This window comes from Convolutriloba macropyga, chromosome 14 (genome assembly GCF_964194025.1).
Source record: "Convolutriloba macropyga chromosome 14, txConMacr16.3, whole genome shotgun sequence".
Classification (NCBI taxonomy): Eukaryota; Metazoa; Xenacoelomorpha; order Acoela; family Convolutidae; genus Convolutriloba; species Convolutriloba macropyga.
The window spans coordinates 22,322,337-22,350,065 of record NC_134481.1 but is presented as its reverse complement, the minus strand read 5'-3'; the positions used below and the strand labels follow the sequence as shown (position 1 = coordinate 22,350,065).

General features: G+C 34.5%; 1 protein-coding gene across 4 annotated transcripts in view; it reads right to left on the bottom strand.

Moving 5' to 3' along the window:
* LOC142353159 (uncharacterized) overlaps window positions 1–25,890 on the bottom strand; it is a 67,123-nt gene extending 41,233 nt beyond the window's left edge. The window contains exons 1-2 of one of the 4 annotated variants that reach the window (XM_075405370.1): window positions 25,788–25,890; window positions 25,204–25,463 (exon numbers count right to left, since the gene is read on the bottom strand). In XM_075405370.1, coding sequence (XP_075261485.1) covers window positions 25,204–25,463; window positions 25,788–25,816 — 289 coding nt within the window. In that variant the 5' untranslated portion in view covers window positions 25,817–25,890. Of the gene's footprint in view, window positions 1–25,203; window positions 25,473–25,753 lie in introns of all 4 variants that reach the window. The other 3 variants (XM_075405371.1, XM_075405369.1, XM_075405372.1) reach the window with 3 other exon arrangements.
* Between the last annotated feature and the right edge of the window lie 1,839 nt (window positions 25,891–27,729).

Below are 27,729 nucleotides of genomic sequence, written 5' to 3'. Positions count from 1 at the left end.
GTCTTCAATCAACTACAACCTCTTCTTTCACAACATGGATTTGAACTGAAGAAGTGGATAAGCAACAACGATGCAGTTACCAAAGCAATCCCAGAAAACTTAAAGTCAATCAGCAAAACCAAGCAAGTCGAAGTGGAACCCAATACGCAGGGACTCTCAGTGCTAGGACTGCAATGGACCGTAACTGATTACAGTCTTCAAGTGTGCAGAGGTACAAACAAGAAAGTTGAAGCACTTATAACCCAGAGGAAGGTTTTGTCATTGGTCGCTTCAGTATTACAAGGAGTTGTAAGTAAGCCATACGGATTTGTTCACTTTGTTCAACATTCATGTTTAGCAACTACTATTAGTACACAGTCTTCATACATGAAGTTAAACTGAAACCCAAATTCTAACTACGCTGTTATTGCCACGTATTCAATTGTGCACAATCACACATATTGAGCTCAACGGAGTAAGAGATGCCCAACTTGGTAAAACAGATTCGATAAATTTTGCGATTTTTTTACCAATTCAGAGAGTGCGGGGCACCGTATACAATATCCCGAACACCCAAAATCAGTGTATTAAGAGAATCTTACGACATAGTAATCTACCACCAATAAGAGATGAAATTTTGACTTGAACAGCAGTATAAATAGAGCTTGAAAAACAACCAAAAATCAGTTGAAACTCGTAAATTTGGCTATATTAAACTGACATACAGTGAGTATTGAAGCACGATTTCTTGAGTGGTAAATTAATTGTTATCGTGTCTTGTTTCTGTAGATCATATTAGTGATTGTACAAATTTAACTTTACTTTGACTTGTGAAAAGAGAGTTAACTTTGATATTCTCAAAACTTTCTTTCTGAGGAACGAAGTTCCTAAGTAAGAGAAACTCTGTGCAAAGCATAAAGTCAGTTTCTCTTACTGGCGTTAACGAAGCCTACTCCAGTTCAACATTGGTGTTAATGAAACCAATAGAGAGACTTGCTAAAATTAACGTAAGAAAAATTTGTTATAGTTGTTCAGTTACAAAACAGAATGTTTTTACAATCCTTGAGAAAGAAAGTCGAAACTTTGCCAGACTATAGCCAAATTATAGAGCTAAAACTTGTTGGAAATAGGTTTAAAATTTGTTTGGAATTAGGTATTCCAAATTCGGTTTATAAATTGAGTTAATAACAAAACTCAACAAAAAATAATTGTTTCAATTTGAATTATTTTGTTATTCTGAAAGAAACAAGTTTGTTATACAGCAGAGATGAGCAATTAGTTATCAAGAGTAATAGAGCAACAAGTAACGCAACGGTATTCTGCAGTATAGCGGATTATACAGTTTACAAAAGTCAACTGCAAAAACACAATATCCGGACAGATTTGAAACCCGTGAAACGAACTGGGCGGTATCAAGTTTTCCTTGACTTTGATAGGAGAGCAGCCGTTACATTTGGTCTGTCGACCCGGACAGTGTAAGGCAAACTTCTGTTCAATCTGATGAGGAGAGTGTCGGAGGCACCCCCCAAAGAAAATCAAACAAATCAACAGCAACAGGCCAGTGAGGCGAACAGAAGAGTGGGATTCAATAAAGAAATTGAAGTGCGAACCCTGCTCAAAGGAAATCAGCCAAGCAAAAACAAACAGCATCCAGGCAATTCAAGCACGCACAACAAGCAGAGGAGCTTCAATCAGCAGCTCACAGATACGACAAAAAATTCCAAGACATAGTGGAAGAAGTTAACTTTAAACGAAGGCCTGGCTACAAAATAATTGAAGATTCAGATCGACCCAACAAAGTAAAGATCCTCTATCAACAAACTGTTCAACTTCTAGAGGAAGAAATACTCAAGCAACTTCAGCGTCAAAACAAGCTTGCACCTTACCCAACAAGTTTCGTTGAAGAACATCTGATAGAAGCAAGGAAGTGCAAAGCAAGTTTGGACTATCATAGGTTTGCATATATAAGCAAAGGCACGCAACCAGCAATGAACGCAGAGCAAAGCAACACAACTCAAGCAGTTAACGACAACAACAGGCGCGGTTTGAGCGACTGGAACAGGCACGGTTCGAGCGGAGGAAGCTAGAGCTGGAAATTCTCTATTGCAAAACAAGAATCAACTGCCGAGGAAGAGCTTAAGCTAGAGCGCTAAGTGAAGAGAACATCATTAGAGAATGATGATGCCCGTTCGCAATCAACTAGTGCTCGAGACAAATCACCCTTCAACTGGACCCCAAAGAAGAGAGATGTCTCAGACTGGGCCAGTTGGATTGACAACCTTCTAACACCAGAACGATCAACAGCTCGCTTCAAAACAAACCCTGAAGTTAACAGGCAGAGTCACTTCTTACGATATCGCAGTTATCGAGACCGTTCCTCCGGTGCTGAAGATCGGGACGTTTCCCCCAGAGCGGGTCTAGTACGATACAACAGTGGGCATGCAGGTAGTAGTTGCCACCTACCAAAGCTGAAGGTGAACAGCTTTCGATAGAAACCACCTCGAACGGCCGGAGTGGTCTAGTATGTTCATAGCAACAGTGGATCAACGACCAATACCAGACTCAGAGAAGATGAGCCATATGAAGACTCTACTGACAGGCAAAGCAAGCAAGGTGAGCGATTTATGGAATTGGCTGTTCTGGACAGTTCAATGGTGCAGCATGAAGCATTCGGGAGAAGAAATTTGGACGGCCTCATGTGATCATTGATGCACTACGGGAGAGTCTTCGCAAAGCAAGTCAGGTAAAACCTCACAACTCAACAGGTCTGATCAGTTTCTCAATTATTGTTTCGAAGTTTGTGATTGCGCTCGAAGAGTACAAGCAGACTGGTGATCTGTAATCAAGCTCAACACTGTGTATGGCAGTAGATAAACTACCCCAAGTCCTCAAAGAGAAGTGGTGGTTCTATGTTGATGATAAAGATGAAGATAAGCCTGATTTGATTATGTTTAAAAAATGGCTATCTAGGATATCATTCGTGCACGAAGGGTTTTCAGCTTTCAAGGGAGAGCGAAGAGAAGAAGACCGAAGAGGCACAAATAGGGACAAACGGTTTTCAAAAACATCAAACTTCAGTGCTGGTTCGAATGTGAAGGAAACGAATCAAATGCAAAGTGATTACTGTCCGCTAGCTGATGGCACTCATAAAATTTGGAATTGTCCCTTATTCAAGAACATGAGTGTGAATGATCGGTACGTAGCAGTGAGGAAGCAACGCTTATGTTACGGATGTCTGGGCAAAAGACATGTAATCAAAGATTGTAAAGTCAATGCATGCGGCATCAATGAATGTATCAAGAAGCGCAACCAATTGCTACACTCAGAAAACCAAATGGACGAGGGCAATCATGCAGTCAACGTAAGCGGAGCAACAATCAACCATTGTAACGCAGTTACAAGTTTTCTTCAGATAGTTCCTGTCTCAATACAGAGCGGTGGCAACAAGCTGAACACATATGCTTTCCTCGACAGTGGATCAACGGTTTCATTCATCGATCAAAGTGTGCAAGAGAAGTTACGAGCCCAAGGCACCGATGTGACGCTCAACATAGCTGGCATACACAGGACAAATGATCTGAAGACAGAAAAGGTTCCTCTAAAAATATAGGGACTACATTCAAAAGTGCATTCAATCGAAGCGTTTGCACAGCCGTCAATATCCTTGGGAAATACAAACTACAACTACAGCTAACTGAAGCAAAGCTTCAATCACTTGAGTGTTCTGCCCAACAAAAGCTTCAACTTGATGGAAGTTGGCATCACTCTTGGTCAAGATGCTTATGAGCTACAAAGCCCATCGGACTACAATATAGGAACACGAAGTCAACCTTTCGATGTTCTAACAGAGCTAGGATGGGTAGTCAGTGGACCCATGACGGGCAAAAGAAGACAAAATGTTTGTCATTTCGCCTTCAATGAAGAAGTGAAACTGGCTGAGAATATCCAAACCTGGTGGGACATAGAAACCTTTGCTTCCAAAATCAACGTTGTCAGTCAGTCAAAGAAGGAACTGCAGGCGCAGAAGATGCTAGAGATTACGACAAAGATTACAGGCGAGCGGTACGAAGTGGGAATGCTCTGGGGTGAACCAGAGCCAAACCTACCAAACAACTACAGCTCAGCCTTGCGTCAGTTTTACTCTCTGGAGCGATGATTCCAAAGAGACCCAAACCTGAAGAGTTTGTATCAACAGTCAACAGATACAAAAGTAGAAAAAAGATTCGTCAAAATATTCGACGAATCCAAAGTGAAAGGCACCTTCGGGAAAGCATGTTATTTGCCACACCATCCAGTGTTAAACACGAACAAGCCTAACATCGAAACGTTTGTTTCTACAAGTGCAAGTTCTCGAACAGGTCAGAAGTTGCTTGAGCTTTCTATGGCGTCCAAGGAATAACTAATCTGTTCATATATACAAATATCAACGTCATGTGTTTGGAGCTAAAAGTTCTCCTACTTGGGCAAACTATGCTCTCAAGCGAGTGGGACTGGACAACGAAAAATAGTATCCGATTGCAGCAGAGGCAATACATAACAACTTCTACATGGACGGTTTCATCAAATCGGTAGAAACCCCTGAGGAAGCAATTGAAGTCTTCAATCAACTACAACCTCTTCTCTCACAACATGGATTTGAACTGAAGAAGTGGATAAGCAACAACGATGCAGTTACCAAAGCAATCCCAGAAAACTTGAAGTCAATCAGCAAAACCAAGCAAGTCAAACTGGAACCCAATACGGAGGGACTATCAGTGCTAGGACCTCAATGGACCGTAACTGATTACAGTCTTCAAGTGTGCAGAGGTACAAACAAGAAAGTTGAAGCACTCATAACCCAAAGGAAGGTTTTGTCATTGGTCGCTTCAGTATTAGACCGGATTGTTTGCACCGCTCAGTGTTCACCTGAGACGACTTCTAAAAGGCATCTGGACTAAAAATGGGCATCATTGGGACAACGAAGTGGAGCCTGGTGACGAAGCAGAATTCCCGAGATGGAAAGAACAACTTCCAATAGTGGCTGAAACAATCATCGATAGAAGGTACTTCAACAGAGAGAGGGATAAAACCGAATTTCATGTGTTGGCTGACGCATCTGGAGACACGATTTGTGCAGTAGCCTATCTACGATCACAACCAAAAAAATACTCAGCTGACTTAGCATTTGTCGTTGGAAAAAGCAGAGTGACACCGATGAGGCATCTTTCAAAACCCCGACTGGAACTACAAGCGGCAGTCATGGCAGTGAGATTGAAGGAACAGATAGTCAAGGAACATGAACTGAAGATAAATAGTTGAAGTTTTTGGTAAAACTCAACTACGGTACTGCATTGGATACACAGTTCCCATCGTTTGTGGCCAACCGAGTGGCTGAGATACTAGATACAACTGATGTTTTACAGTGCAAACATGTGAGCGGTATCAACAACCCAGCGGACATCGGAACTAGAGCAATCAACAATCAATATTGAGGAAATCAAGGGAAGTGAGTGGCTCACTGGGCCAGCCTGGTTGAAACGAACTGAGAGTGAATGGCCAGAACAAGTAAACCTAATCGTTGCATCAGTTGAAGAGAATCTACCCTCATCAGTCTTCATGATTCAGGCTGAAGAGAAGAAAGCTGTTATTCAGTGGGAACGATTAAGTAACTTTAACAGACTAGTGAATACAGTGTCATACGTACAGCGAGCACTTAGCAAATACAAAACAGCGACACTTTTAGTCAGCATTGAAGAAAGAGAAAAAGCAAAAGCAATCATCTTCAAGTTACTACAGCAAGAACAGTTTGGTGAAGAGACGAAATCTCTCAAAGCTGAAAAGAAAATTCCCAAAAGCAGCAAAATCCTACAATTCTCGCCCTTCCGAGATGAAGAAGGAATTATTCAAGCCAAAGGCAGATTAGGCAAAAGTCAATTGGACTTCAAGGCAAAACATCCAATATTGTTACATTGGAAACATCATGCGGTTGAATTATTCTTGCGAAATTAGCACAGGGACAATCAACATGAAGGCACTGAGCATTTAGGAAACATTGTTCTGCAGAAGATGTGGATCATAGGCATACGAAACGCCATAAAATCAATCAAGAACAAGTGTGTTACCTGCAGAAACGGCAGAGCACAAACGATAGCACCAGCAATGGCAGATCTACCCGAAGAGTGGTTAAATGCTTCACTATCCTTTACAAATGTTGGAGTTGACTACTTTGGCCCTTTAATTGTGACAATTGGGCGAAGAAACGAGAAGCGATGGTGTTGTCTCTTCACTTGTCTAACTATGAGAGCGGTGCATATAGAAGTGGCACCAAAGCTGGACACAGATAGTTGTCTCAAAGCAATAATGAGATTTTTTGCGCGATAAGGCAAACCGAGTACAATTATCAGCGACAACGGGACAAACTTTGTTGGAGCTGAAAGAGAGTTTGCAGAGTACGTTGCGGCATGGAACAACGAAGGGATCGAAGAACATCTAATTCAACGAGGAATCAGATGGAAGTTCAACCCACCCGCAGCACCTTACTTTGGTGGATTATGGGAAGGGTTGGTGAGAAGCTGCCAGAAAGCAATGAATGCAGTGTTGGGGAACAAATCAGTCACAGAAGACGTTCTCTCAACTACGATGTGTATTGTAGAGCAGACGTTGAACGCAAGACCTTTGACTCCAGTCAGTTAAGGGGTTAATGACTTGGAAGCATTTACCCACAATCACTTCCTGCTTGCCAATAGGAACGTTTGCTTACCCTACCTACTATGCGCAAAAGAATTTGTTGACCATCGAAAGCTCTTTCGACAAACTCAAGCCTATGCGAATCTCATATGGAACAGATTTCGTAAAGAACATGTGCCATCTCTGAATAATCGGCAGAAATGGCCATCTACGGTGAACGAAACCCTTAAAGAAGGCAATCCCGTTTGGTTGATCAAAGACAGTGATAAAAGTGGATATTACAATCTCGATTGAGTTGCAAAGACCATCGATGGGTCTGACGGTGTGATTCGATCAGCGATAGTTCAAACAAGCGACGGAGTGTACAAGAGACCAGTAGTGAAGCTCGCCCCAGTACTAACTGGAAAAGATGTTTTAGCGATGGAACACAGGACCGGTGATGTGGCGGCTGAGCTTACTAACTCAATGACCAAATTGAATATCGCTTCAAGGTCACTTCAAGCGAAATTTAATGCTAAAATCTATCGAAGCCAAACGGATTTGTTCACTTTGTTTAACATTCATATTTAGCAATTATTTTTAGTACACAATCGTCATACAAGAAGTTAAACTGAAACCAAAATTCTAACTACGCTGTTACTGCCACTTATTCAATTGTTCACAATCACACAAATTGTGCTCAACGGAGTAAGAGATACCCAACTTGTCTAGCCAGATTCGATGAATTTTCCAATTTTCATACCAATTCAGAGAGTGTGGGGCAACGTATACAATATCCCGAACCCCAAACTCAGTGTATTCAGAGAATCTTACGACATAGTAATCTACAAACAATCAGAGATGAAATTTTCACTTGAACGGCAGTATAAATAGCTTGAAGAACTAGCAAAAATCAGTTGAAACTCATAAATTTGGTTATATAAAACTGACATACAGTGCGTATTGAAGCACACTTTCTTGAGCTGTAAATTACTTTTTATCGTGTATTGTTTCTGTAGATCATATTCGTGATTGTACAGTTTTAACTTCACTTTGACTTGTGAAAAGAGAATTAACTTTGATATTCTCAAAACTTTCTTCCTGAGGAACGAAGTTCGTAAGTAAGAGAAACTCTGCGCAAAGCATAAAGTCAGTTTCTCTTACTGGCTTTAACGAAGCCTATTCTAGTTCAACATTGGTGTTATTGAAACCAAAAGAGAGACTTGTTAACATTAAAGTTAGAAAGTTTATTATTGTTGTTCAATTACAAAACAGTATTTCTGACTGTTTTTGCAATCCTTGAGATAGAAAGTTGAAACTTTGCAAGACTATAACCAAGTTTTAGGGCTACAATTTGTTGGAATTAAATTCCCAAATTCGATTTATAAATTAAGTTATTAACAAAACTCAACAAAAATTTAATTGTTTCAATTTGAATTATTTTGTTATTCTGAGAGAAACAAATTTCTTATACAGCAAAGCTGAGCAATTAGTTATCAAAAGTAATAGAGCAACAAGTAATGCAACGGTAATCTACAGTATAGCGGATAATACAGTTCACAAAAGTCAACTGCAAAAAACACAATATCCGGACAGATTTGAAACCGCTGAAACGAATTGGGCGGTGTAAAGTTTTCTTTGACTTTGATAGGAGAGCAGCCGTTACAAAATTCATTTAAGGTAACTATCATTTAACAACCAGTGACATTATCTTTGATAAATTTTTCGCACCGCATGCGTTCCTCATCTCCTGATTCAGTTCACAGTAACGGCTGTTGGAGAAAGCTGGACAACTTGTTCAAGATGTCGCCGCGCACGGCTATGGTGCCAGAGGTAATTCCCATTGGACACGTGTTGTCTTCTGCGGAAAAAATTATGACGAAAGCGGTCAATGAGTAGAACTGAATGAAGAATAAAACCGGGACATAAAAAAATCGAATCCAAATTAAACGTGATAGTTGCGCATTTAATTGTGATATGTCGGTTTTGAGCTGAACTGAATGAGGGACAATAATTGGCATGAGACATACTGACACAAAATAAAAATTAATTGTATAACTGGCATAACATCATAACTCACTTAACTCGCAATAAACGATAATAGAGAAAATAGTCGTCATTCCAGTTTTAGTCTGATCTGAATGGGGAAGAATACTGGGACATTGGAAATATTTAAGCAAATATCAATGAGAAATTTGTTAAATTAACCGACAATTTATTTTTGACTTGAGCATTTTTGTTTATATGACAGGGACAATACAGAACACATGACGATGGAGTTCTTCGTGAGGAGAGTCGTTGCCAGAAGAAATTGCTGGAATCCAACGACGTGGACTGCCTTCAGATATATTTAGTAATTAATTGTTTGTTTGAGCAGACAAATAATGTTTTTTAACCAATGACAAAAATTATTCTTACGTAAACATTATCCCGAATTTCTGACAATATGTAATTTCGATTGTGTAATTCTGTACAGTTGTGGGACTATGAAATGTATGAGCTGCGGTAACATTGAATTATGGAATGCGCAACATTATTAGTTAAATAATATGTTAGTTTTGCGCAACATTATTAGTTAAATAATATGTTAGTTAAACAACAGTTATGAGGGGCTCAGATTTACAAATGCTTTTCAAAGTTTTGTTTTTTTTTCCACGGAACTTATCCATTAAATGACTTAACGATATTAGAGTTTCAAGTAAACGTGGTCCAGCACTGACATTGACTTCCTGTTAGACCTTGAAAGGAAATCTGTTTTCAGTTGTAAAACCGGATCCCTAATCATTCCATGGCTTCAAGTTTTGGATACAGTCGCAACTCTCTCCCTCCTTAGTGAGCATAATACACTATACACCCAACAGGTTTCGTAATGTACACTTTTGCGCAAGACGTATACACTCAGGCTTTGTGGAGAGCAAAGGAAAGAACTTCAATAAGTCCAATGTTTTAATTTCTTGATTTAAAAAGTAAATGATTGATAAAAACGGTTTAAAAAATCATATTTATGATCATAAATAATTTGATTTGTTCTCTTGTTCTGTCCAGCTTTTAGGCGACTACTAAACAATTCGAAACTCTCGAATGTCCCCCAGTGTCTTACACCTTTTTGAAGTCTCATTGAGCCAATTTTCAAAATAAACAATTCGTTTGGCAAGATGCGATACCTAATGAGCAGATCAGTGGAGTAGTCAATTTATTCTCATTATTCTTAAAACTGGGAGAAATAATGGAAGAAAGAAAGATAGATAAAAGAGTACAGCTGACCTGAAAACACGAATTTTTGGAATTAAAAGATTTTTGTTTCTCACAAGACACACAGAAACAATTTAATAAGCATTTTTACTTAAAACAGAGTTTAGATGATCTTCAAAAGATAGGTTTGGATCAATTTCTACCCCTCCTATATAACAAAAAGCATGCGCTGGTCTAACAACATCATCTTTAGAAAAGAACACTGTGTCTGAATTAGTATCAATTGTAGAGAATAATAACGCGTTTTTTGGCATTTAATGTAAGTTAATTATCTGCCAGATGTTTGTCTGTTTCATTTATAATTTTTCATTTCTTAATGAATTATTTTCATTATACTCAAATTTGATCTTCCACAAATTGGAAAATGTCAAACTCACCTTCCAATTTTTCAGAAACATTGTTGATATATAACAGAAAAATAAGAAGTCCTAACACTGTTTCTTGTGAAACACCATGGTTAATTATTTTCTCTGATAATTCAATCTTACGCAAAGTATTCGATTTGTGGAAAATGATTTTGGAGGACAACTTGTCAATTGAGAGAGATTGACCGATTGAAACTTTCAGCCTCCTTGAGAAAGAAAAGAAAGATTCAAGTGAACCTGATTTGAAAGTTTTTTGCAGAATCCAGAAAGAGGGCATCTTTATAGTATTTATCTTCCCTATTTACTATTCCTTTTTCAATAAAGTCCAAAATTTTTAGGATATTCCACAAACTGATTGTAACGTGTGTCTCAAACTTTTGCAAAAGTTGTTTTTAAGGAAGCAGGACGTCAATAAATTAAAAACAAAACAGATGCTTTTTGTGAAATGTTCTGATGTCTGCGATTTTTTTTCAAATTGTAGGGAAAACTTTCTCTTGAATAAATTCGTTAAATACAGAACGATGATGACCTCCAACAGCGTTATTTGCAGATTTCAACGCCCAGCCATTGATGTATACCGGGTCCGGTGCCTTTTTTGTTGTCTAAATTGTCAAAAGTCTTATGGATTTCACGTCAAGTAAAAGGACTGAAGTTGAACTTTTCAAAGTTTTGCTCTTTTGTTTTCAACTTAGGGAACAGGATACAGCCTGCCCGCGTGCCCTCTATAGATGCCAATTGCTAGTTTCATAAAGCATTAGAGATCGGTTTTTGTTTTTTGTTTCTATGTAGGTTAATTTCATTAATCTCTGTTATAACTGTGTTAGCAACTTCATTGACATTATTAACTATTTTGTATCATGAGAGCAAGTATATTTGCAATATTGGCTAATGTTTCAGCATCTCAAAGACCTTGTGCCAATTGTACTGTCTTAAATATTCAATATAAACAAAATTACAAAACTAGCACCACTATGTATAAGATAACAGACTCTGCCATCAAGTAACTCGTTAGTAAAAACATCATGTTCAGGTTCACTTTCTTTTAAATCTAAGTGTCTATGGAATTAGAACTTATAATTGTTCTTATCAATAACTTCCTCATCGATATCATTTATCATTCTCAGTTTCAGATAGTTAAGTTAGTTTTTTTCGACATCATCATTATAATCTTCTACGTTTAGATACCAACTATAATTTCAAAACTAACCTTCTATTCTTATCTCTAATAACAAATGTGTCTGTTGTTGGATTAACTTTCAATCTGCCAATTTGATACTTAGAACTTATCTCATGGTAAATCTGATTATAAATCAAAATCATATTGAAGTTGTTGAAGAATGGTTAATCATTGTACCTGGTTGTAAAAATTAATTGTTCATTAGATCTTGCCATTTTTAATATCTGAGCTGGTTCATGACACCTTCTGATCATCTGTATAAATTCATTTCCACCTGTTGTGAAATATAAACTTATGTGTTTTATTAACCTATTACACATATCATCAAGTAATAGTAAATATACATTAATGTGTCCTTCTAAAAGATCATCAAGATTACCTATGATTTATCCTTTCCAATCGGTCACATCTCTACAAATTACACTAATCTCAACTTTATCGAATTGTTCTAAGTACTCTTTCACAAAACAAGTTTAACCTCTTCCTGTTGCTGCACAGATGAGTAAGTGTAGTCATGACTTTTCCAGATGAAACTTTTCCATAGTTTAGAGATTTAATCCGGCGTGCGACAATAAGAAAAGCTATAATAGAAAGTATTACTGCAATTACATATATATTTCTTAAATTTTTATTCGCCAAAAAAATTGTTTTTACAAATTCGGAGACTTAATTGATCATAAAATTATAAAGAACAAATGTTTTGAGTGTTTTTTGATACGCAAAATATTGAGTTTATAACTTTAACTCCAATTGAAACTGTAATGAGAGAACAGATACTTGAGATTACTAATGAGGTTGATTATATAATTTTTAATCTACATCCTGATGAAGGAGCAAATTGTGTTTTAGCGTTTTAGCTATAGGTAGAGAAAAGTTTTATGGTAAACGTTATTACATTGATAGCTAATGTGTTGAAACACCAACTATATTTTTACAAAAATTTGTAAATTTATTATCAAATGAAGGAGTACAATTGGATAGTAAACCCTACTGTTGGGCGTATTTTTTGTATATTTAGATAAAATCCAGCGAAAAAAGGATGATTATATAGGTTGTAGATGTACTATTGACCAATCATGATATTTTTCAAAGATAATATCTTTGATCCGCTTAGCAGCTTTGCTGATATGTATAGTAGTAAACCTACTCAGACAAGTGGTAACACTATTCAGGGAAGATTCAAAGCAAGTCTAAGTGTCAACGAAAAAGATAATATGCCACTACCAGATAACTTTAGAGTAGTATACCAGGTGCTAGTGAACTCATTTTTAAAGATATTTTTTGTCGCAAAAAATGATTTGATAAATTAATAATCATTAATCTCTGTCTTAACTGTGTTAGCAACCTTACTGATATTATTAACTATTTTGTATCTTGAAAGCAAGTATATTTGCAAAATTAGCTAATGTTATAGCACCTGAAAGACCTTGAGCCACTGTTACTGTCTTAAACATTCAATATAAACAAAATTACAAAACTAGCACCACTATGTATAAGATAACAGACTCTGCCATCAAGTAACTCGTAAGTAAAAACATCATGTTCAGGTTCACTTTCTTTTAAATCTAAGTGTCTATGGAAATAGAACTTATAATTGTTCTTATCAATAATTTCCTCATCGATATCATTTATCATTCTCAGTTTCAGATAGTTAAGTTAGTTTTTTTCGACATCATCATTATAATCTTCTACGATTAGATACCAACTACAATTTGAAAACCAAACCTTTTTTCTTGTCTCTAAAAACAAATGTGTCTGTTGTTGGATTAACTTTTAATCTGCCAATTTGATAATTAGAACTTATCTCATGGCAAATATGATTATAAATCAAAATCATATTGAAGTTGTTGAAGAATGGTTAATCATTGTACCTTGTTATAAAAATTAATTGTTCATTAAATCTTGCCATTTTTATTATCTGAGCTGGTTTATGACACCTTCTGATCATCTGTATAAATTCATTTCCACCTGTTGTGAAATATTAACTTATGTGCTTTATTAACCTATTACACATATCATCAAGTAATAGTAAATATCCATTAATATGTCCTTCTAAAAGATCATCAAGATTACCTATGATATACCCTATCCAATCGGTCACATCTTTGCAAATTACACTAATCCTACCTTTATCGAATTGTTCTAAGTGCTCTTTCACAAAACAAGTTTAACCTCTTCCTGTTGCTGCACAGATGAATAAGTGTAGTCATGACTTTTCCAGATGAAACTTTTCCATAGTTTAGAGATTTAATCCGGCGGGCGACAATAAAAAAAAGCTATAATAGAAAGTATTACTGCAATTACATATATTTCTCAAATTTTTATTCGCTAACAAAATTGATTTTACAAATTCGGAGACATTATTGATCATAAAATTATCAAGAACAAACGTTTTGAGTGTTTTTTGACACGCAAAATATTGAGTGTATAACTTGAACTCCAATTGAAACTGTAATGAGAGAACAGATACTTGAGACTATTAATGAGGTTGATTATATAATTTTTAATCTATATCCTGATGAAGGAGCGAATTGTGTTTTAGCGTTTTAGATATAGGTAGAGAAAAGTTTTATGGTAAACGTTATTATATTGATAGCTAAAGTGTTGACACACCAACTCAATTTTTACAAAAAATTATAAATCTATTATCAAATGAAGGGGTACAATTGCATGTTAAACCCTATTGTTGGGCATATTTTTTGTATATTTAGATAAAATCCAGCGAAAAAAGGATGATTATATAGGTTGTAGATGTACTATTGACCAATCATGATATTTTTCAAAGATAATATCTTTGATCCGCTAAGCAGCTTTGCTGATATGTATAGTAGTAAACCTACTCAGACTAGTGGTAACACTATTCAGGGAAGATACAAAGCAAGTCTAAGTGTCAGCGAAAAAAACAATATACCACTACCAGATAACTTTAGAGTAGTATACCAGGTGCTAGTGAACTCATTTTTAAAGATATTTTTTGTCGCAAAAAATGATTTGAAAAATCAATAATCATTAATCTCTGTCTTAACTGTGTTAGCAACTTTATTGATATTATTAACAATTTTGTATCTTGAAAGCAAGTATATTTGCAAAATTAGCTAATGTTATAGCACCTGAAAGACCTTGAGCCACTGTTAGTGTCTTAAATATTCAATATAAAAAAAATTACAAAACTAGCACCACTATGTATAAGATAGCAGACTCTGCCATCAAGTAACTCGTGAGTAAAAACATCTTATTCAAGTTCACTTTCTTTTAAATCTAAGTGTCTATGGAAATAGAACTTATAATTGTTCTTATCAATAACTTCCTCATCGATATCATCTATCATTCTCAGTTTCAGATAGTTAAGTTAGTTTTTTACGACATCATCATTATAATCTTCTACGTTTAGATACCAACTATAATTTCAAAACTAACCTTCTATTCTTGTCTCTAAAAACAAATGGGTCTGTTGTTGGATTAACTTTTAATCTGCCAATTTGATACTTAGAACTTATCTCATGGCAAATATGATTATAAATCAAAATCATATTGAAGTTGTTGAAGAATGGTTAATCATTGTACCTTGATAATAAAATTAATTGTTCATTAGATATTGCCATTTTTAATAACTGAGCTGGTTTATGACACCTTCTGATCATCTGTATAAATTCATTTCCACCTGTTGTGAAATATTAACTTATGTGTTTTATTAACCTATTACACATATCATCAAGTAATAGTAAATATCCATTAATGTGTCCTTCTAAAAGATCATCAAGATTACCTATGATTTATCCTTTCCAATCGGTCACATCTCTACAAATTACACTAATCTCAACTTTATCGAATTGTTCTAAGTACTCTTTCACAAAACAAGTTTAACCTCTTCCTGTTGCTGCACAGATGAGTAAGTGTAGTCATGACTTTTCCAGATGATACTTTTCCATAGTTAAGAGATTTAATCCGGCGTGCGAAAATAAAAAAAAGCTATAATAGAAAGTATTACTGCAATTACATATATTTCTCAAATTTTCATTCGCTAACAAAATTGTTTTTACAAATTCGGAGACTTTATTGATCATAAAATTATAAAGAACAAACGTTTTGAGTGTTTTTTGACACGCAAAATATTGAGTGTATAACTTTAACTCCAATTGAAACTGTAATGAGAGAACAGATACTTGAGACTATTAATGAGGTTGATTATATAATTTTTAATCTATATCCTGATGAAGGAGCGAATTGTGTTTTAGCGTTTTAGCTATAGGTAGAGAAAAGTTTTATGGTAAACGTTATTACATTGATAGCTAAAGTGTTGAAACACCAACTAAATTTTTACAAAAATTTGTAAATTTATTATCAATTGAAGGAGTACAATTGGAAAGTAAACCTATTGTTGGGCGTATTTTTTGTATATTTAGATAAAATCCAGCGAACAAAGGATGATTATATAGGTTGTAGATGTACTATTGACCAATCATGATATTTTTCAAAGATAATATCTTTGATCCGCTAAGCAGCTTTGCTGATATGTATAGTAATAAACCTACTCAGACAAGTGGTAAAACTATTCAGGGAAGATACAAAGCAAGTCTAAGTAAGTCTCAGCGAAAAAGATAATATACCACTACCAGATAACTTTAGAGTATGTATATCAGGTGCTAGTAAACTCATTTTTAAAGATCTTTTTTGTCACAAAAAATGGTTTGATAAACTGTTGATCATTGGACTTACTGCTTCTTAGTATGATGATATCAATAGTATTGAAGATAAGGCTGAAAAAAATTGAATTAAAGTAAAAGGCGATATACAACCGCCTGAATATGAAAAAAAAGAGAAAACGAATCTTATGAGACTCGATGATGTACGAGCTGAATAGAGAGTGTTATTAATTAATACTTTTTGTAGAGGTAGGCATTACATTACAGGTGTAATATGGTTTACCTTAATCAGCATCTGTATTCAACAGATAGACATAGTGTTTAGGAGATCTGTAATCTTTTTTTTTCTTGGACAAAATGGTAAGATTTTAAATAGTATCTGTCCACAGTGATATTATTAATTGTAAAATAAAATATAACGATTTCGCTGAATTATGCAATGACGCTTGGTTTGAACAATTTATATATTTCGATGGATAAAACTAAGGCGGGACAATTTATGGTAAACTAGAGTTAAATGGGATAAGTTTGTTCTATTAGGAAGGGGAAATTAAGAATTCACTCATATATAATGTGTAAAATGAAACCTAATATAGCACTATTGAAGTCAGTAGGGTTACCATATTCATCTTTATTGCAAACTTCAAATTATTCTATTCCTTTTCTTGTTGCATTCTGATATAGCTAATTAAAAAGCGATAATAATAATCAGATAGCCTAGTAGTTTTATTAGATTGAATATAAACGGAATATGCTTACTATTGTCTTTAACGCAAGATATAAAATTACAGTGAAGGATTACTGTATAGAATCCCATAATATCTACATCTACTGAACTATTAGCTGCTTACTCACCGTATTAATTTAGTTGTTTCTTAAAGCATAGCAAAAGAGCAATAGAATAAACTGTATAAAAGCAAATTATATCTTGAATTAGTTTCATATTACAGCACATTGTATTCTCATTTGCTTCGATTATGACATCACTATGTGTTCGCTCTTTTATTATCTCCAATTTTTTTATGTTACCCATAGGCATCTGGTGTTGTATCACAAATACGTTCTCATAAGTTTTATAGTATATCTGATGTTCTTTTCACTGTGTATTTGTAATTCCTTTGTGTTATGTCAAATATAAAGTTAAAAACATAGTCTAATTAAACCTAAAATAGCGGTATAGAGTATGAGTTCACCGAAGTTAAACGTTTCTTTAGTTATCATCATAATAAAGTTAAGTGTAAGCTCTTCTTTGGTTCGCTAACAAAATTGTTTTTACAAATTCGGAGACTTTATTGATCATAAAATTATAAAGAACAAACGTTTTGAGTGTTTTTTGACACGCAAAATATTGAGTGTATAACTTTAACTCCAATTGAAACTGTAATGAGAGAACAGATACTTGAGACTATTAATGAGGTTGATCATATAATTTTTAATCTATATCCTGATGAAGGAGCGAATTGTGTTTTAGCGTTTTAGCTATAGGTAGAGAAAAGTTTTATGGTAAACGTTATTACATTGATAGCTAAAGTGTTGAAACACCAACTAAATTTTTACAAAAATTTGTAAATTTATTATCAATTGAAGGAGTACAATTGGGAAGTAAACCTATTGTTGGGCGTATTTTTTGTATATTTAGATAAAATCCAGCGAAAGAAGGATGATTATATAGGTTGTAGATGTACTATTGACCAATCATGATATTTTTCAAAGATAATATCTTTGATCCGCTAAGCAGCTTTGCTGATATGTATAGTAGTAAACCTACTCAGACAAGTGGTAAAACTATTCAGGGAAGATACAAAGCAAGTCTCAGTAAGTCTCAGCGAAAAAGATAATATACCACTACCAGATAACTTTAGAGTATGTATATCAGGTGCTAGTAAACTCATTTTTAAAGATCTTTTTTGTCACAAAAAAATGGTTTGATAAACTGTTGATCATTGGACTTACTGCTTCTTAGTATAATGATATCAATAGTATTGAAGATAAGGCTGAAAAAAATTGAATTAAAGTAAAAGGCGATATACAACTGCCTGAATATGAAAAAAAAGAAAAAACGAATCTTATGAGACTCGATGATGTACGAGCTGAATAGAGAGTGTTATTAATTAATACTTTTTGTAGAGGTAGGCGTTACATTACAGGTGTAATATGGTTTACCTTAATCAGCATCTGTATTCAACATATAGACATAGTGTTTAGGAGATCTGTAATCTTTTTTTTTCTTGGACAAAATGGTAAGATTTTGAATAGTATCTGTCCACAGTGATATTATTAATTGTAAAATAAAATATAACGATTTCGCTGAATTATGCAATGACGCTTGGTTTGAACAATTTATATATTTCGATGGATAAAACTAAGGCGGGACAATTTATGGTAAACTAGAGTTAAATGGGATAAGTTTGTTCTATTAGGAAGGGGAAATTAAGAATTCACTCATATATAATGTGTAAAATGAAACCTAATATAGCACTATTGAAGTCAGTAGGGTTACCATATTCATCTTTATTGCAAACTTCAAATTATTCTATTCCTTTTCTTGTTGCATTATGATATAGCTAATTAAAAAGCGATAATAATAATCAGATAGCCTAGTAGTTTTATTAGATTGAATATAAACGGAATATGCTTACTATTGTCTTTAACGCAAGATATAAAATTACAGTGAAGGATTACTGTATAGAATCCCATAATATCTACATCTACTGAACTATTAGCTGCTTACTCACCGTATTAATTTAGTTGTTTCTTAAAGCATAGCAAAAGAGCAATAGAATAAACTGTATAAAAGCAAATTATATCTTGAATTAGTTTCATATTACAGCACATTGTATTCTCATTTGCTTCGATTATGACATCACTATGTGTTCGCTCTTTTATTATCTCCAATTTTTTTATGTTACCCATAGGCATCTGGTGTTGTATCACAAATACGTTCTCATAAGTTTTATAGTATATCTGATGTTCTTTTCACTGTGTATTTGTAATTCCTTTGTGTTATGTCAAATATAAAGTTAAAAACATAGTCTAATTAAACCTAAAATAGCGGTATAGAGTATGAGTTCACCGAAGTTAAACGTTTCTTTAGTTATCATCATAATAAAGTTAAGTGTAAGCTCTTCTTTGGTTCGCTAACAAAATTGTTTTTACAAATTCGGAGACTTTATTGATCATAAAATTATAAAGAAAAAACGTTTTGAGTGTTTTTTGACACGCAAAATATTGAGTGTATAACTTTAACTCCAATTGAAACTGTAATGAGAGAACAGATACTTGAGACTATTAATGAGGTTGATCATATAATTTTTAATCTATATCCTGATGAAGGAGCGAATTGTGTTTTAGCGTTTTAGCTATAGGTAGAGAAAAGTTTTATGGTAAACGTTATTACATTGATAGCTAAAGTGTTGAAACACCAACTAAATTTTTACAAAAAATTGTAAATTTATTATCAATTGAAGGAGTACAATTGGAAAGTAAACCTATTGTTGGGCGTATTTTTTGTATATTTAGATAAAATCCAGCGAAAAAAGGATGATTATATAGGTTGTAGATGTACTATTGACCAATCATGATATTTTTCAAAGATAATATCTTTGATCCGCTAAGCAGCTTTGCTGATATGTATAGTAGTAAACCTACTCAGACAAGTGGTAAAACTATTCAGGGAAGATACAAAGCAAGTCTAAGTAAGTCTCAGCAAAAAAGATAATATACCACTACCAGATAACTTTAGAGTATGTATATCAGGTGCTAGTAAACTCATTTTTAAAGATCTTTTTTGTCACAAAAAATGGTTTGATAAACTGTTGATCATTGGACTTACTGCTTCTTAGTATAATGATATCAATAGTATTGAAGATAAGGCTGAAAAAAATTGAATTAAAGTAAAAGGCGATATACAACCGCCTGAATATGAAAAAAAAGAAAAAACGAATCTTATGAGACTCGATGATGTACGAGCTGAATAGAGAGTGTTATTAATTAATACTTTTTGTAGAGGTAGGCATTACATTACAGGTGTAATATGGTTTACCTTAATCAGCATCTGTATTCAACAGATAGACATAGTGTTTAGGAGATCTGTAATCTTTTTTTTTCTTGGACAAAATGGTAAGATTTTGAATAGTATCTGTCCACAGTGATATTATTAATTGTAAAATAAAATATAACGATTTCGCTGAATTATGCAATGACGCTTGGTTTGAACAATTTATATATTTCGATGGATAAAACTAAGGCGGGACAATTTATGGTAAACTAGAGTTAAATGGGATAAGTTTGTTCTATTAGGAAGGGGAAATTAAGAATTCACTCATATATAATGTGTAAAATGAAACCTAATATAGCACTATTGAAGTCAGTAGGGTTACCATATTCATCTTTATTGCAAACTTCAAATTATTCTATTCCTTTTCTTGTTGCATTCTGATATAGCTAATTAAAAAGCGATAATAATAATCAGATAGCCTAGTAGTTTTATTAGATTGAATATAAACGGAATATGCTTACTATTGTCTTTAACGCAAGATATAAAATTACAGTGAAGGATTACTGTATAGAATCCCATAATATCTACATCTACTGAACTATTAGCTGCTTACTCACCGTATTAATTTAGTTGTTTCTTAAAGCATAGCAAAAGAGCAATAGAATAAACTGTATAAAAGCAAATTATATCTTGAATTAGTTTCATATTACAGCACATTGTATTCTCATTTGCTTCGATTATGACATCACTATGTGTTCGCTCTTTTATTATCTCCAATTTTTTTATGTTACCCATAGGCATCTGGTGTTGTATCACAAATACGTTCTCATAAGTTTTATAGTATATCTGATGTTCTTTTCACTGTGTATTTGTAATTCCTTTGTGTTATGTCAAATATAAAGTTAAAAACATAGTCTAATTAAACATAAAATAGCGGTATAGAGTATGAGTTCACCGAAGTTAAACGTTTCTTTAGTTATCATCATAATAAAGTTAAGTGTAAGCTCTTCTTTGGTTCGCTAACAAAATTGTTTTTACAAATTCGGAGACTTTATTGATCATAAAATTATAAAGAACAAACGTTTTGAGTGTTTTTTGACACGCAAAATATTGAGTGTATAACTTTAACTCCAATTGAAACTGTAATGAGAGAACAGATACTTGAGACTATTAATGAGGTTGATCATATAATTTTTAATCTATATCCTGATGAAGGAGCGAATTGTGTTTTAGCGTTTTAGCTATAGGTAGAGAAAAGTTTTATGGTAAACGTTATTACATTGATAGCTAAAGTGTTGAAACACCAACTAAATTTTTACAAAAATTTGTAAATTTATTATCAATTGAAGGAGTACAATTGGAAAGTAAACCTATTGTTGGGCGTATTTTTTGTATATTTAGATAAAATCCAGCGAAAAAAGGATGATTATATAGGTTGTAGATGTACTATTGACCAATCATGATATTTTTCAAAGATAATATCTTTGATCCGCTAAGCAGCTTTGCTGATATGTATAGTAGTAAACCTACTCAGACAAGTGGTAAAACTATTCAGGGAAGATACAAAGCAAGTCTAAGTAAGTCTCAGCGAAAAAGATAATATACCACTACCAGATAACTTTAGAGTATGTATATCAGGTGCTAGTAAACTCATTTTTAAAGATCTTTTTTGTCACAAAAAATGGTTTGATAAACTGTTGATCATTGGACTTACTGCTTCTTAGTATAATGATATCAATAGTATTGAAGATAAGGCTGAAAAAAATTGAATTAAAGTAAAAGGCGATATACAACCGCCTGAATATGAAAAAAAAAGAAAAAACGAATCTTATGAGACTCGATGATGTACGAGCTGAATAGAGAGTGTTATTAATTAATACTTTTTGTAGAGGTAGGCATTACATTACAGGTGTAATATGGTTTACCTTAATCAGCATCTGTATTCAACAGATAGACAAAGTGTTTAGGAGATCTGTAATCTTTTTTTTTCTTGGACAAAATGGTAAGATTTTAAATAGTATCTGTCCACAGTGATATTATTAATTGTAAAATAAAATATAACGATTTCGCTGAATTATGCAATGACGCTTGGTTTGAACAATTTATATATTTCGATGGATAAAACTAAGGCGGGACAATTTATGGTAAACTAGAGTTAAATGGGATAAGTTTGTTCTATTAGGAAGGGGAAATTAAGAATTCACTCATATATAATGTGTAAAATGAAACCTAATATAGCACTATTGAAGTCAGTAGGGTTACCATATTCATCTTTATTGCAAACTTCAAATTATTCTATTCCTTTTCTTGTTGCATTCTGATATAGCTAATTAAAAAGCGATAATAATAATTAGATAGCCTAGTAGTTTGATTAGATTGAATATAAACGGAATATGCTTACTATTGTCTTTAACGCAAGATATAAAATTACAGTGAAGGATTACTGTATAGAATCCCATAATATCTACATCTACTGAACTATTAGCTGCTTACTCACCGTATTAATTTAGTTGTTTCTTAAAGCATAGCAAAAGAGCAATAGAATAAGCTGTATAAAAGCAAATTATATCTTGAATTAGTTACATATTACAGCACATTGTATTCTCATTTGCTTCGATTATGACATCACTATGTGTTCGCTCTTTTATTATCTCCAATTTTTTTATGTTACCCATAGGCATCTGGTGTTGTATCACAAATACGTTCTCATAAGTTTTATAGTATATCTGATGTTCTTTTCACTGTGTATTTGTAATTCCTTCGTGTTATGTCAAATATAAAGTTAAAAACATAGTCTAATTAAACCTAAAATAGTGGTATAGAGTATGAGTTCACCGAAGTTAAACGTTTCTTTAGTTATCATCATAATAAAGTTAAGTGTAAGCTCTTCTTTGGTTCGCTAACTCTTAAGTGGTCGTTTGGAGTTCGTATAACAGTAAACCTCCTGTTTTTTGGTTGACAAAAAGGGGCTTTAATTTGGATGAAGCTTACCAATATTTCATCGATATAGTTAAGAGTAAAGTTTAAAGAAAACGGAATAAACAAACCACAATGACTACGGTCAACAAAAAAATTATTATTATTATCCTCAATCGAGACGAAAACTTTTTGAGTATAAATGACACTTATCCTGAAATTATGTTTGTACTATCAGTTGATGTTGGAGGTATTTTCAATTAGAACGCAAACATTAGACCTGTGAATTACGATTGGCTTGCTCTGCTTAGTTCGATAACTTGAAACCAATGAAAGTAGAAAAATTGAGTATACTGATTATTGTCACCCAAATCTAACAATTTACTAGTTGGTTGCCTACAACTACTGATAAAGGATTTGAGTGATGTTTTGTTCGGGATCAAAGTGAACGAGATGGTCCGATTAAAGGCAATCGTATAGCCTCTGAAAGTTGTCATTTCTATAAGATGATTAAGATGGGTGACTTTTTGGGTTTGTTAACGATTTCGAAAAGATTATTTAAGGTCTTGTGTTTAAACAATTACTGAAACGTGGTATAGTGATAAAAAATTTTTAGACCAAATGCTGGAATTGGAGAAGTGGCTAGTGATGTAGTAAAGAGCACTCGTAATATAGAAGAAGATAAATCCTGGTGTTTACTATAGTTTTGATCCTAGTAATTATAATGAAACAGTAGTACATAGAGGATTAAATGAAAAGAATAACATAGACCTCAGCTATTATGAATGTAAACAATTTTACAAAAATATACCTATTGCAACTATCTTGGAGAGGAAAGTGGGATAGTGGAGTTGAATGACCACAGTACATTCTAACAGCATTTGAGAAGGTTACATTTAATGAGCCTACTTATGATGCAAGTGTATTTCAGGATATGGACGTGACTGAACGTTAATGTTAGATTGGAAGTGAGTTTTATCCCGAGGATAGAAGGACGCTTAACCATTAGACAAATAATGAAAATGATGCTTATAAAGAGATGGCGAGTTTCAACACAAACCACCGACAAGTATCAAACTACACATAAATCAGAGATCATCCAAAAGCAGATTAGATATCAAAATGATCAGGTTGGAGCAGAAACGATAGAGTTAAACTTCAAGTTGTCTAATGCTGTTGCTGATATCATATGTCATGCATTGCATTCACTAGAATGGTAATTAGTATTAATGGTGATGGCAATGATATGGTTGATTTGGTCTCGTGAAGACATGGTCGAAGACCAATAGTTAGTTAGTTAATAAAGTGTTACTTTGGCTAGAGTAGTGTTACATGTGTTTATTTTAGATATTATTATGATGAAATCTACGTTCAATCTTCATAACGCCATTCTTAAGATCGCTATTCTTAAGAATGGTAAATGGGGAGTCTTTGTGGAAAAAAGAACAGATCCTCAGCCATGTGTTAGCAGTGGTGGCTGGATAGCACTTTTACTCAACTACTCTGTGTTTGAAACATATGATAACGTGCTCTCAGCCAAAATTCAATTAATTGCGAGAAAATTCGCGAGTGTCATTTTAAAATTATTTATGTAAAAATACCTCAGAGTTCGGCGTTTCGCTCTCATAGGGAAAAATTAGAGATAAAAGGTCTCAGTAGTTTTTCAAAAGGAACAGTTTCATGTACAATTCTTTATAACTCTTAGTTTGTGTAAAAACTAATTTAGTTCTGATTGATCTTATGTGACAAATTTTATTTTGTTTCCAATTTTAAATGTATTCATATCATTCATATCGTTCTCCAAATGAGCCATCTGTCATCTTAATTAGTTTGGTTTTGCTTCAGCAAGATTAATTTTTAATTTGTTCTACTAAATTTACAAGCGGCTGATACTTTTTCCAAAAGTATTCGATATGTTGCCCCGTTAACCAGGTGTGTTTGGAGCTCCCTAGCAATTTAAAAAGTTAATTGGGTGATCCTTCACATTTGAGAAAATATTGACAAAGAACATGTTTCCGTCGCCTTAAGTAAATTGGGGTCTATTCCCACCCACCCCCCCCCCCCCCCCCCCAAAAAAAAAAAAATCGTGTCTTTATAACCCTTAAAGACACCACGTTACTATGTAAAAAATACCGCGTTAAAATGTATAAAAAAGTTGGACCTTTTCCGTTTGTGCCTTCTCCTTTTCAGTCTTCTGGAGCAGGTTTGAAAATAAAAGTGAGAATTTACCGTTTGAACCGCTGGTGAACAATTGTTGTGGCACACAAACTCTCATAGCGTTCACAGCTGGGTAGCGGCCACCAATTAAAAGCAAACACCCTTTGAGTGCCACCCGATACATGTCCACTAAGCCGTAATTTGTGCGTCGGTTAGTGCTACTGCAATCAATAGCTAACAAGGTCACAAAAATGCTCAGTATACAACGCATTTTTAAATAATTCAAAATCCAATTTGAAATGCATTTATTCAATATTAATGATAAGTTTGTTCTGGAGGATCTATTCTGTTTGCCCCTCCCCAGTGTTTTTACGCCCCCCCCCCAGTGTTTTTACCCCCCCCCCCCCCCCTTACAAATTACATGTTGTTATACAGCACGCTACTATGTAAAAAAAAATAGCACGTTCGCCAGGGAGGAGTACAAAATATAAGCCCACTAAACTTGTATGCCCCCAATTACACATTGCATGCTGTTATATAGCACGTTACGTTTGGGGGCCGTAAAAGTTATAAGCTGCGCCCCTAAGCTGTGGGGGAGGGACAGAATAGCTCCGTTTTTAACTCCGTAGTTAAAAAGAGAACAAGAAACACGGGACATTTCGGAAGTTATGTATTTCTGGAACATGGTTTTGAACTTTTTTTTGTGGATTTAAGATTCTGAATAACTGTCAGAGGGCAAAAAACAACAGTGTGCTAATATCTGTAATCAACAATTGTTGCGATTAGAACAGTTTGCATAACCTACGCTGCTGTTTTTCCCGATTCAACTAAAAGTTTGTTCTGATTGTTTTTGCCCACTGTTTATAGCAAGAGTGACCAAAAAAGAGGCTCAAAATCTTAGTATAAATCATAACAGACTAACGTCGGGCAAGACGGCTGGCGGGCTCTTAGATTCGTCAGTAGCTATTTGCCGCTTAGGATGTCTAGCTTAAGCCTATTGGAGAAGGGAAATCGAGTAGAGATAATTGAGGAGCATAAAGTATTTGAGATGAGAGTGCGGGTCGGGGAGCGCAGTGAGGTGTGCAGGTTCGAGCGTGTGGGGTTATAGGTGGATTGTGACTTACAGGGCAAAAGGGTGCTGGATACAAATTCCAAAACTGGACTACGATATATTTATTTATTATTCAGAGAATGTAAGAATAAAAAACGACAACTTTGCAAAGTTTTGTACAAAAAGTCAAAATTGAAGTTCCATTAGTGCAAGAGGCCAAAAAATTAAGGCAAGAACCTTAAACAAGGTAAGTCTAGCAACATGAAATACCAATAGGGCACAAAAGTACGTTAGAGAACCCCGGGTACTATTTCATCGGTCACTAATGAATATTACCACACGGTTGTTATCGCCAGCGAGAAGTTATCAAACTCCGAGGCGAAGCCGAGGTTTTATGATAAATTCGAGGGCGATAACAACCGTGTGGTAATTTTTTAATCAACACCTGTTGCAATCATTTAATAAATGAACACAGTTTTATTGGTTTCTCATTTTTACTTTTTGTGGACATTTACATTTTCAAAGGCAAGTGATATCTTCGGATCTGTTCTTCATTTTGTCCTCATGCCCCCCACACACGCACACGCACACACACACACACACATACACACACACACACAGCACATACACTTACACACACACGCGCGCACTCACAAACACAAACGCACACACATATACACACACGCACGCACATGCACACTCACACACGCACACATACACACACGCACGCACACACGATCACACTAACGCACACAAAAACTGTTTATCAAACTGTTTCCATCATTAGACCACAAGTTTATCACAACTCTTTTATCGCCACTGTTTGCTTGGTAACAGTGGCGATGAGAGTGTGATAAACTCGTAGTCTAATGCTGAAGTGTTTTTTCAGCGTCGATCGGGCATTAAAATTTATTACATTGGCAGTTTATTTAACTGCAATTATCGCAACAGGTGTTGATTAAAACTTCGAGTCGGAGAACTTTGTTGAAAAATTGAACTCACACAAAAAGACTGGTTAAGGACACAAAGCTTAGGGCAAAAAATAGACTTGGTTAGAAGTCTAACTTATTTACACATGAATCAAACCACCATAACTAATTGGCTGCTTCGTTATCTGAGATGGAGAAGTTTAGTTTATTTTCTTTATGTTAGCACATGAATCCTAACGGACCGAGGGGGCCAGAATTCATATGCTAACTTATTTAGAGAACCAAAGGGTACGAAGTGGGCTAAACCTTAATAAAAATTAAATTAAGAGTACAGTTTTGCAAATTACCGTCATACAATCCATTGCCATCTAGCGTTGCGTCGGAATCGTCGCTATCCATGTCAATAACGGAAAGCAACATTCGGTTTATTATTTTTGTTATTTTTAATTTTGGCTATTGATCAACCACGTTTTACCACAAAATTATACCATTTTGGAAACACCCCCTTATCTGTAACACCCTATCAGAAACTTATTGGTGGGGGTGGGAGAATTTGGAGAAGCCTTTTAAAAGTTGTGAATAGGCCAAATGTTTCCGTTTCCAAGGCGAGGCAAGTGC